The sequence below is a fragment of the Antrostomus carolinensis genome, unplaced genomic scaffold, assembly GCF_000700745.2.
Source record: "Antrostomus carolinensis isolate BGI_N321 unplaced genomic scaffold, ASM70074v2 scaffold4904, whole genome shotgun sequence".
Taxonomy (NCBI): Eukaryota; Metazoa; Chordata; class Aves; order Caprimulgiformes; family Caprimulgidae; genus Antrostomus; species Antrostomus carolinensis.
In genome coordinates, this window is record NW_010311261.1 from 29,109 (window position 1) to 42,395 (window position 13,287).

At 34.1% G+C, this 13,287-nt stretch overlaps 1 protein-coding gene across 1 annotated transcript in view; it reads right to left on the minus strand.

The window, feature by feature from the left end:
• DIAPH3 (diaphanous related formin 3) overlaps nt 1-13,287 on the minus strand; it is a gene marked incomplete at its 3' end in the record, with an annotated part of 101,694 nt that overhangs the window by 17,651 nt on the left and 70,756 nt on the right. The window contains exon 14 of the mRNA XM_010166671.2: nt 10,185-10,314. Coding sequence (XP_010164973.2) covers nt 10,185-10,314 — 130 coding nt within the window. The remainder of the gene's footprint in view (nt 1-10,184; nt 10,315-13,287) is intronic.

Here is a 13,287-nt window from a genome sequence, read left to right on the forward strand (position 1 = left end):
TGACTATGTTGACTACATGTGTTTCAGTCTTAGCAGTTTCCAGAAACAGCCCCCAACATAAGAAAGACATGGACCAGTTGGAACAAGTCCAGAGAAGGGCCACCAGGATGATCCGAGGGCTGGAGCACCTCTCCTATGAGGACAGGCTGAAAGAGTTGGGGCTGTTCAGCCTGAAAAAGAGAAGGCTTCGGGGAGATCTTATAGCGGCCTTCCAATACCTGAAGGGGGCCTACAAGAAAGCTGGGGAAGGACTTTTCATAAGGACAACTAATGACAAAACAAGGGGAAATGGGTTTAAGTTGAAAGAGGGCAGGTTTAGATTAGATATAAGGAAGAAGTTCTTCACTGTGAGAGTGGTCAGACACTGGAACAGGTTGCCCAGAGAAGCTGTGGCTGCCCCCTCCCTGGAAGTGTTCAAGGCCAGGCTGGATGAGGCTTTGAGCAACCTGGTCTAGTGGAAGGTGTCCCTGCTGATAGCAGGGGGGTTGGAACTAGATGATCTTTAAGGTCCCTTCTAATCCTAACCATTCTATGATTCTATGATAGTCATACTTCTGCTCTCATAAGAAGCCTGTGAGGGTAAGCACACACAGTTTTAAGACACTGATGTACTTAGAAAGCTGCTAAGAAACACAGAATATAATACCTTGTGTTTAATCTATCAATAGGACTCTTCACAATATAGTTTCTCTTACATAAAACAGTTCACAGCATAAAATTAAAGTGACATACTTACAAAATGTCAGAATTATCAGACTCAGCAAGTACATGGGTTTTTAAAAAAAGCAAAACCAAAAAAACCTCTACAATAACTGCAGGTATCAGCTAAGTGAGAGCTACATTCTTTCACCGATAAAAAACCAAAACAAAACACCTCAGTGCCTAGAACTGGTTAACAGGTGGTATACAAGAGATTTTTAAATTCTTGCTTTCAGCAAAGACAGTTTTTTATTTCTATTACTTCAGTTCTTTTGACCTTGAACAGTTACATATTTAATCAAGAATCTTTATATCTCTGTCTTGTTCTGACGGCTTTTTTTCCTCTGTCATGATCTTAAGTTGTTCTTGAATATAAAAATTCAGCATTCCTTTGATTTCAGCAGTGCACAGCTATTAGATGTATTTTTCTTTAAGACTATGTTTCCAGTGACAACCTCAAGCAGGGACTAGCTGACAATATGCTGGTATTACTTTGGTATTATTGTCTTTGCAACTTGCAATTTAGTGAAAATAGATGAAAAAAAAAAAAAACAAACCTAAAACTGTAAATATAAGCAGCTCTTCAACAAAAAGATCATGTAAAATACCTGCCAACCTTCCCTCGTGCCCCTCTAGAAGACATGGTGTAAAATCTAGACATAGAAAAATAGCAGAACAGAAAAAACAAAACAAAACAAAAAAACCCTAACTTTGACCCATAACACTGTGAGGATTCAGATATAAACCCAAGCCAAATTGAAGTATGCAACTCATATGACAAAACAAAGACTGAGGTTTTGAATGTTAGTGAGCCCAGAAAACCAGGTTGTTTGTTGAGTACAACGTATGTGTCCCTGAACGCTCTCTCCTTAGAGAGTGGAATGACAAACATTTCTCCTTAGCCTTAGAACAGAACTCTCATACCCGTTTTTCAAAAAAGGTCCTGATATTTCTATAGGCAATAATTGTATTTCCTCATCTGCCACCCTACAGGGTTAAGATAACTTTGTTCTTAACGTTTCCTCTCTTGATTTAGGATTTCTAATACCATGATAATTCCAGAAGCATCTACACCTGCTTCTGTTTTGAAATCTTTCTGCATTGTTATCTCAAGTGATGACTCATCAGCCCTTTTAAAGTTTGTATTATTGTTTTTACAGTTATACTGGAAATACCTTATCTGATTATCTTACAATAAAATATCCTTTTTTCTTGACCAAAGCTCTTATTACAGTATCAAGATGCATGACCTTGTACATTGTACTATTGATTTTCATTTCTTTTACTCTTACTTCCGCAGGATCATTCAGAGAGGACAACCAAATCCCCTCTCAGCCAGCAAAGCGGTCTAACCCTTTTGTCAGATTTGCTCATTGCTTCAATACCACAATTATGTTTTTTTTCATATTCCTTTTAGACAGTACTTCATGTTTCTTGCATTTTTATTCTAATGAATATTCTCCCATTTTGCATAATATCAAATGCTTTTTTGAAGTCAACATAGCTTTCACGTGTCAAAAAAAAAAAAAAAATCAAAGCTAGCAGATTAGTCTGCTACCAATAAATTCATTTTTATTTCATGCTCTCATTAACTTCCATGTTTGATTCTTCTTTCCTTTATAAAATTTCACATGATTAAGGTCAGACAAAGAGATGTGTAAATGTGCATCATCATTCACCTCAGTTTCTTAAATATTCTGTAGACACACATTATTATAGCCACAGCAAAACTTGGTAAAAAAATATACTTACAAAACTTTTAGTTCTATATCTCAGTTATCTCTGAATGCAGAAATGGAAAGTGGTATTTACAATATGAGAATATGGTACTCTGACTCCTTCTTTCAACAAATTTCTATGGAGACATTTTGCTTCCCTTTCCCCCATTCCCAGATCATTACTCTTGCTTAAAATTAAAGCAATACTTCATCTAGTTTTCAGACTATACCTGTTTTATCTTAAATCCTAGTAATAATTCTCATCTATATTGCTGTAAGCCTTCTGCTACTTCTTGTAACAGATATTTCAGCTGGTATTTCAGAAATCCTACATGCTCAACCTGTCTGACAATTTTCTTGGATGGTCACAATCTCCATATGAAGATAATTTTCCTCTTGCCTACAGACATTCCCTTGTGCTATTCTGACCCCTATATTCTGAGGGAAGAGTGTGACAGCAACAAGCTGATTATCTAGCCTGATGCAGAAAATTATACCATATTATTAAAAAAAGATATATATTCTGAAAATAAACTGCTGCTTTTGTAATTTGAAATTCATACTGAACTGATGGACAGAGTTTACTGAATAATTCTCTAAAATTGCCAACATGCTCTTGATGCAGCATTTAAAAGTTAAATTACAAAATATTGCCTAATCCATCCCCCCTCCAAAAAAAACTAAAAACCAACCAAACAAAAACCCCTCTGTACTGTCAGATGGTTTAGAGCACTAACAAAGAAATATTCCAGAGGCAAAATATTATGTTTTTGTAAATATCAGAAAAGGCCTGGAATATCCATTAACAGTGGAATAAGACCTAGTTTGATAAACTCACTCAGTGTCACAAAATACTGAAAATACAATGTTTATGCTTTATGTATCCCAAGATGACATTTTCTCTCATCTTCTACAGACATGTCTGGCTTTCTCAACGGTTTTTTGGTTGGTTTTTTTTAAGTGCATGTGTGTGTAACAGGCACATACAATAATCTTGTTGAAATCTTTCTTCCCCCCAAATGTCTGACAACGTCATTTCCTCTTGAGCCCTCAGTCTTTCCCTTCTGTAGCCAAAGCAGATTCAGTTGCACACATTAAAGAAGCAACTCCCTAAGCAGAATTTTTCATATTCTCCTATTTTGAATTAAAATATAAGCACACTAATTGACAAACAATGCAAAAGCTTTTTTTTTAACCCAGTTCCCCAGTAATAATAGTACTATCTTCAGTAGGAATAGGCCTCACACCTTATAACTGTGCCCTATACTACTTATACAAGAGCCCCAGCCTGCTAGACTTGTTATAAATTTCTTTTAAGAACCTCCTGGGCGAAATGCACCCTGGCACCACATGCATCTTTTTACAAGGTACAGTCCAAGCTCAGAACTTGAAAATATGGGCAAAAGTTGAAAACAGAAACCCTGGAATGACAAACAGTTGATGAATGGTCAGTTACTCATTACTGGATTGCTGCTGAAAGAAAGAATCAGCTGCTAAGGCAAGGAGAAAAAACAATGGTCAAGCAATAGGATACAGCACCTGCCCTGGCACGGGGAAGTAATGTCCCCCGGTGTTGCACAGCACACAGTGATATGGTGCAGTGCTGGATTAAGAGCTGCCAAGAGAGAGTAGCATCTTATAAATGAGGAAATCAAATTTGGAGGAGGGAAGAGAAAGAAGACTGTTGCATCAGTTGCCTCTCCCATCACTGAACAGCTCTTGAGCCTTAACACCTTGACCCTTGGGGATGCAGACCATGAAGTACTATGCTGACTGCAGTGCTTTGTGCGTTCACAGCTAATTTAGGATATGAATGTTAATACCTATCTGTTTTGAATACACAGTGATAGTGATTAATAATTATTAAGAATAAACAATTGACATGAAATGTCAGTGAAAATCAGTCTAGTGAAGTTTAAACAAAAGTTTAAAACCAGTCAGATTTATTAGCCTCCTAATCAAAACCATCACTTAAATCTCTAACTCCTTGAGACAGAGATATAGGTAGTGAGATACACAAGCCCACATACACATATATATACACATTTGCAAGACTTCCCTACTCATTAAAATTAAGCTTTCTCACCTTTGAGGGTCTATATATCTACACAATGTACTCAGTTTTTCTATTCCATGCCCTTTCTGCCTTTTGAAGGTTCCTCTTACAACTGATTACTGCATAACCCATTTAACATTTTTTCTTTGTCTTTTAGCAGATAACATTTTCCCCCATAGAGTATCAATAATATTCTATTGTCTATTTGTCTATCTATCACTTAAACTGCTACACAACAATGAAATCTCTCAGTAACATCCACATATTTATACCCAGTTGAATAAATATTAAAGTATAAGTATTGAACAGTGTTATCTGAATCCTGATCTGTCTACATCTTTAACTGAGAGCCCAAGGACTGTACCAGGGACTGGCCATGATATTTAACTGTTGGATCACTGGAAGATGATAGAGAAAGAAAGCTTCTTTCATGGACTACTGACACTTCAATATCATACTAGAAACTGAAGTGCTGTTTCGGTAAAGTTGTGCAAGTACTCAAAATCTTGCTTATTATTTGAATAGCTAATTCATGCTTGTAAAAGATGCATATATTTCTATGCACTAAAGAAACCAAATATGCCACTTCCATTTTAGTAGTTCATTGCATAATTGTATCTTAAAATTACTTGCCAGATAACAGTACTGTTCACAACTTCAAGCCACAAACATTAAAAGAATTAAGAGATTATTTTCAATAGATGCATAACAGTATTGCATATATTCCATCAGCTTTTAAAATAAAAAAAATTATATTGTGAAATGTACTTGGACAAAAACAAAACAAAACCAAACCAAAATACACACACACAGAGGAAGGTGTGTTTAATTACTTATTTTCAACCAGATTCAATTAATTACAAAATGGTTCAGACAGGAATATGGCAAATCTGTAGCATGCTGGTGTAGAGCTTGTATGCCAACAGAGCAAGAGTTGTTAATCTATTAAAGCTATAGACAGGGGTGCAAAAAACATTAATAAACATAAAATTATAGAAATATTTAAAGGTGTACTTAAGCCACACCACCACAAATTTCTCATTAATTTCCCTTGGCAAATATTTAATGCTCCTGGTATGGTATCTTAAATGATGTAATAGTACATTTTTATGTCTTAAATGGTACATTTCTGGTAAATAGATATCTATTTTTAGTCTAAGATTAAAAACAAGTCCTCTTCAAGTAATTAAAAAAACAGAAGCCACAAAATAACTTGCTTTTTCAGTCCTCTACAAAAAAGTTGCAACATAAGCCATTTGTCACATTCTTCTCTTGACATTCATGGAAGTCTCGGCATAGCTACATTCAACTGTATTTCATATACCTAACAAAAACCTTTCAAAACCCTCAGAAAACCAGACGAAGTGAAGCTGCCTACCCAATAACTGAATTAATTAAATTAACATTTAAGAATGTACATGGATACTCTTCCTTTTTCAATAGTCTGAAGAACTCTTTATACTCTCTTTCTGAGAAGCCATTGAAAAAGAAAATTCAGGTAATAGATACAGAATAAAAAAATTGACCTCTAAAAATGGACCTCTGGTTGGTAGCAAGTCTCCTGGTTATTCTTTATAGCCACATTTCTTGAAAACTACCATTTAAGGTAGAGAAACATCCTATATATAACATAAAAAATGGAAAATAAACTTTGCATTCAAAACCAAGAAATTCTCAAAAAAAAGACAGACATCGTTAAGATAAAATTGTTACCATGTTAGTTACAAACATTTTTCAAAGTAAATCTCTGAATGGGCTACTATTCCACACTATGAGTCTGCTATTACAGGCTGCCCAGGGAGTTTGTGGAGTCTCCTTCTCTGGAGACATTCAAAACCCACCTGGACGCCTTCCTGTGTAATCTCATTTAGGTTCCTGCTCCTGCAGGGGGTTGGACTGGATGATCTTTCGAGGTCCCTTCCAATCCCTAACATTCTGTGATTCTGTGTGATTCTGTGATAAACTTAGAAACTTGTATAATCTACAAGACATTGGAACCATCTATTGATTTTGGTACTGATTGAATATAATACAGTATGGATTAACTCCTGAAGTTTGTAATGCTTTGTGAAAGCACAAAATACCCCACCCAAACCAACACAACATTCTTGACTAACTAAACATGCACCCTGTGAATCTGCTACTTAAGACAAAAAAAAAAAGTGCATGCAATGATGCAATGCACAGCAGAAACGATGTCATTTAATAGTACTGATGAGTACTGAATTAGTACTGAATAGTACTAATTTACTGACATAAACTTTTATAAATTATGTAATAATAATTAAAAAAAATCTTTCCTTTTGACACATAGGTTGCTTATAGCATTATATTAACATTGTTTTCTCATGCTGTCCTAATGTTTTAAAATGCTGTAGGTGGGGGTGCTGTTTTTTAAATTAAAATAGATTAAACTTCACATTTACAATTTGGTTTCTAGCTTTTTTTTAAAAAAAAAAAAAAGTTAAATTAACTAAAGATTAAAAAAAATGAATAAAGTTTCAAAAATCAAAAAATGGGTAAGTTACTTGTAAAGCAACAATGAGTTAATGACTTTTAGATGAAGGAAAACCTGCAGTTTTATACTGTTATTAAAATATGAAAGGAAAACTCTATACACTGTTACCTGTAAGGTTTGTGTAAATCAGCTTCATTCAAATAAAACAGCAGCCGGGATAAATGCAATATAAATCTTTAGAATACCATAAAATAAGATATTAGTGAAGTGTACTAAATTACCAAAATATTTCTTGTCTGGAATACTAATAGAAAAGTGGGAAAGTCATTATGTTGAAAAGAAGAGACAGCTTTAATTACATGAATCTTCAAAACTGTCTTATCAGTAAGCTCATTAGCTGCAATGAAAGTTCCTCCTGCTGATCTAAGAGTATTAAAAAAACAGGATTTGCTATACTTCAAAGCAAAAAAGGTATCTTTAATTCATGTACTGTAACAGTGAATTAAGCCTACTTCTAGTATTACAAAAGTAGAAACTAAAAGTTTAGCACATAATAGAAAAAAAAAACAAATTAAATATCCTGAAGTAAACTATAGCTGCATAGGTCACATGTATATTGCTGCTTGTCTCTCAAAGTTATATTAAAAAAAAAAGAAAAATATATTTTTCTAATGTAATAATTTACATATTGTGAATATTTTATCATTTACACAATACTATACAATACATGCTAGCTTCCCAACTAACAGACCTGTCACTGCTCTTAAAGTCTTGTAAATTATGTTAACAGTTTACCATGCAACAAAACAACTGGACAATATTTAATGACTTGAAAGGAGCAAAAATGTTTTTTCTAAAAAGAAAATTAGTTGCTAAACATTGTACCATTCTGATGTTCACTATTTTGAATCAGAAATACTCTGAGAGGGAATTTTTAAGAATGAGCAAGTACAAAATAAAAAAAAAATAAGGTATGCTATAAATGAGCTAGCTGATGCAAGGACAATCATGTCAAGGGAGAATTGTAAAAAGCGTGTTTTAAATAACTTTTAAGTAAGTAGAAGACTAAACAATCGCTTGATGATGAACAAACCAAAACAATGAAGAACTAACATGCACAGTATAATTCCATTTTTACACAGTGTGTTCAACTTAAATTTTTTTTCTCTTAATATTATTCAAATGACATTTATACATCTTCCTATCTGTGGGGGTATAACTGACAAGTAGGACCATGCCGTCCTGCACTCCCTCCCCCCAGCTGGTGAGATGGGAAGGGAATCATAACAAAGGGACCACGGATTAGGGCGAGGACAGGGACGGCTCACTCACTAGTTGTGGTCACGGGCAAAATAGACTCAACTTGGGGAGGAAAAATAAATTTAATTCTTTGCCATTCATCTGAGTAGTGCAGTGAGACAAAACAACCACATCTTAAGACACTTTCCCCCAGCCCTCCCTTCTTTCTGGGCTCAAATCACTTTGTTTCCAAGTTCTCTACTTTATACTTATATTAGCATAATGCCAAAGCAGAAAAGAGCGATGTATTTCCTCACGCAACAACTCTGACCAACAAAGTAGCATACATGTAAACAGAAGCTTCCTATTGGGTGACAGGAAAAATCCCAGGCTTGCTGACTTTCTTCTGTACTATCAGAAGTGTGTAACATCCAGTTGTAACCTTTGGATCCAGCAGTTTTACAGATTTACTGGAAGTCTGAACTGAAGAAATATGGTCCAGGACGGATTATTCTTGTTAAGCACTAAGTACTATTTCTTGGAATGGAGGAGAAAATCTAAACCCTCAATACTCCAATTCTGTGCTAACATAATCAGTATTTCTTCTGGAATAAGCCTATTTGACTGGATGATCATCAGGAAGAAAGTTTTTTTATGACTTCCCCCTCTGTCACTCTCCCTAGCAGCCACAATGATGCCTTGTAACATCTGCTGGGTTTCCCAGCTCACTGTAGAAACCTCAATGCAAATCATTCACCATCATTTTAGGTCAACTTGTTTTCATCAGCATATCAATAAGTTACATCAGATCAGGTGAGTCCATTATGTTGGATATGGCTGATCACAACCACAGATCCACAGTTCTTTTTAAAAAACTGACTTTTTGGTAAGCTCAAGCAAAAATAGCAAAACACAAAGTTCTTGAACTTCCAGCAGCAACTAAAAACATTACTACATTATCAAAATCCTTCTCATAACAAATCCCATACTGAAACCAAAACACAGTGCTTTCTAGCTAATAAGAAGAAAATTAACTCCATCCTAGCACAATCAGGACACAGCTACTTAAAAATACTTGAAATTCTATGTGGTTATAATGCACCAACTAAAACTGGAAACTTTAAGAACCACGATAACAGAAAGCAAACTGTGTGCATGACCACTACCTCAAGTTCTCTATCAGGATCAGGTTTTGCAAAGCTGTAGTTTGTGGCAGGGAGACTGAGTGAGGCATAAGAGTGACACTGTATAAAGCAATATAGATAAACAGTGATATTTTCCAAAATGACATAAATTAAAAAATTATTAAAGGAGACAGCCCATCCAATCTTCTTTTCCTGCAAGAGTATGACAGTGCTGAAGTGGCATCAATTTCTAACTCCATGCTTAGTCAGTTTAAATTACTTAAGCTGTTATAAAATATGGAGAAGAAACTCTCAATTAAGAAATTAACTACAAAAAAAATCTGCTGCTGTGTATATTGAAGTTTACCATATTCCATGCTGCATGATGAAGCAGTAGAAAGAGGAATTTATTTTTCCACACTGCCAATACTACTGTTGCATGAAAAATAGACATGGGGAAGATAAAACTGTCCTGATTCATGTATAGAAAGAAAAAAAAAATAATAATTATATGACAGTATGACAGGCTTTCAGCACTTCTGAATTAAAAGACACTGAGTGATTGTATTACGCTTACCATAAAAAAGACTGAAAGATGGAAATAGTTTAAGATCTGTTAATAGAAAAGAACTTTTAAAATAAATCTATTTTGGACAGTGAGTCTAGAAGATATTTTAGTAGAAATGTAATGAGAAATCTTGTAGTAAATATTAGAGGACTGCACAATAAATAGTTCCTTCAAGACCACTTGCAGCAGTTCAAATTACTGATCTATGCTATTGACCATTAATGTCCATTTTAAAAATAATGTTAGCATAAAATAAACATAATCTCACATAAAATACACTCCAAGGCACACAGAATTAAAATGTCTAGTTAGCTATACGAACCTTTACTAGCTTTGTCTAAATGTTGCAAATCCTCAACAAAATTCAGGACATCCTGATGGCTTTCTTCACACACTTCTACAAGAAAATGGAGCAATGTTGTTTTTTGATCTGCCGACTTTGTGTCCTTCAGCTAGAGAGAAAAAACAAAATAAATGTTTAAACACTGAGAAGAAGATAACTTCTGATTGCTTTGCTAATTGATATATATTACTAGTTGTGAACCCAAGAAAAGTAGGAGTAAACTGTTGAACTGATATAGCTCTTTTAAACAAAACCTTAAGTAACGGGCTGTTTAATTTACCCCCTTGCTAAAAATTTCCAGAAATATCACATTAATTTTTTTTTTAATTTTATGCAATATTTGAGTTCTGTACTCAAAAATAGGACACATTTCTCTTTTTAAAATATAACTATTTAAGAAATATAGGAATATTTGCTAAACTGTAAAAAACTAATGAAAATGTAAAAAAAAAAAATAAAATCAGAGCTAAATCAGCAAAATCTAGCAATACATGACACATATATCCACTCCATGACATGATTTCCTTATGTGTGAAGCTAACTCTAGCCTAACAATATTTATGCAATGGAAACTACAACCTCAACCTGCACAAGGTCTTGTTGTTATCAATTCTCAAAAGGGTAAACAAGAGTTCATAGGCTTCATTGTTAAAAAACTTAGACTTCAAAAATTCTTAAGTGCAAACTTTTATTTCTTAACTCTTTATAGATATAAAACTGAGCCCACTCATTTTAAAACTTGCAGCTAAAACTTGTGTAAAAACACTAACAATTGATAACTGGCAAACATTCAGTTATACATTCCTGTGGTAGTCTCTTGTTTAAACTAGTCTTTTCAATCATTGGAGGGTTTTGTAGAAATAGAAAATAGCATATCATATGAAAGTGTTTCTTCGCTACTTAAAAAATATTTCTGTATAAAACAATTTAATAGAAAAAGTATGCATGTACATAGGCACATATGTAGTATGCACACATACTAAAGGGCTGCCACAATAGCACATAGTCTTGTATATCTGAGTATAGGGGGAAAAGTCTTTAGTGCAGTATTAAAACTAGCACTAAATATGTAGAAAATTCATGTTAATTTGTTTCAACTTCAAGACTGTTCTTTAGTTTGGTTACCATGAAAAATACAAGTGACTAGCAATGCTCAATGGTATTAGAGTAACTACAGCAACAAGGCAGAAAGGAAAAATTACCTTCCTTTCCAAAGAGGGTTTAAAACCAGACACAGAGCTATATGGGGATTACTTCTCAATAAGGAACCAACAGCAAGATCAATCCCAATTTGAATACACATACACATTTTTATATATATATATATATATATATATCACCACAGCTTTCCCATGGTTGCAAATTTCTTATCAAAATATTTTTTCATGCTTCTTGTGCATCCCAATATCCTCAGAGATCACTTAAAGGGCATTTTATTAATCTGATTTAAAAACTAGAGTATATTGTCTGCTTTTCCCATACTGTATGTAAATTAAAATGGAGAATTTTGGTGGTTATCACTGAGGTTGATATTTCACACTTCATTGTAAAAAGTGATTATTTTCAAAGATCAAAATGATACTATCTTAATAAATATGATGAGATATACTCTTCCAGAATGTATGTTCCCCTTCAGATGAGTTGATTAATAATAATGAGAGATAATCTTCAAACTAAATAGAAAATAGAACACATACATCTCAAAAGTAAAAAAATATATTCTAGGTCATTACTGTATGCTGTGTTATAAGTTACTTCTACTGTACTGGGAATGTCAGTGAGAAACATCTCAATAATTGAAACATCACCAAAAAAATCTAAAATGTGACACTGCTTGAAACACATGTAGTTAACAAGTTAGTTTTAAAAATAAACCAGTGTTATAACATGCATATAATTTTAATATATCAGTATTTAATAAATGATTGAGTATTAGCATACCAATATCATATCTCTCTTCTGAGAATATACATGCATGTGCTCTGATGCAGCAGAACTATTACAGTTCAATTCTACATGATGCAGGGAGAAGGTAAGATATGGAATTGTCTTCTGCAAAGTGGGTATTAATATAGTACCCTGTGCATAGTTGGACACTAATGAAGAAGAGTAGATAAATTGTATATTCTTCAAATATTACAGAAACCATCTTTGAAGAACAGAAGTCACTGCAAGTTTCTTAATTTCTCAGAACCTCTACTGAAAACTGCTGAGCAGACCACCAAGCAGTCTGCAATTTGCAGCTTTCTAGTTTTGGGCCTTGAAGGAATATTGATTTGGATTTTTTTTTCCTGTTTTAATACTAGTATTTTTAATACTTGAACCAGTTTATTATTCTCAGAACAGAGGAGATTAAACATTAACCAACACACTACACATAGTTAAGAAAATCCCACAAATTACACATACACAGTTTTACCTCTGTGTTTCCAGACAAAGTGATCTGTCTGTGTAAGACACAGTTTCATAACCAGTGAAGGCTTTGCACTCACGGATTTCCTAAATGAGGCCACAATTGGATGAGGTGAATTAGGAATTGCTGACTACTACCCTGATACACATTGGACTGGATAGTTCAGAGCTATCTCTAAAACCCAGCTGTCCAAAACTGAAGCAAGCAAGAAAAATTGTTAAAGAAATCAGATCTCAATTCTCCATCAAATCTGCAGATATATTGAAATGTCACCATGTATCATGAAGAAAGAAAACTGCAGCTGATGTGCTCAATACCTGTGTCTTTTTCAGTATTTATCTGGGATGATATAAAAATATAACATTCTCAGATGATACTGGTAGTATTCATTCACTACAAAGGTAGGATAGTAAATGCAAATTCCCAGTGATTCTCTCTGTGAAAATCTGTCTGTCTTCAAAAGAACAAGCAGTAGGTTGCACTTGTCCTAGAACATCTACTGGCATAGATCTGAAATTTTACAGACAGTCTCTAAGGTGGCCATGGTTTGCTCTATCTCCCAGCATAATCTGCATACACTTCCCAACGAGTTAACTAAGTACTCTATTCAAAATACTACTTATTTTAGCTCTTAACAGCAACTCTTTGAGAATTATTAGTATACCTAGA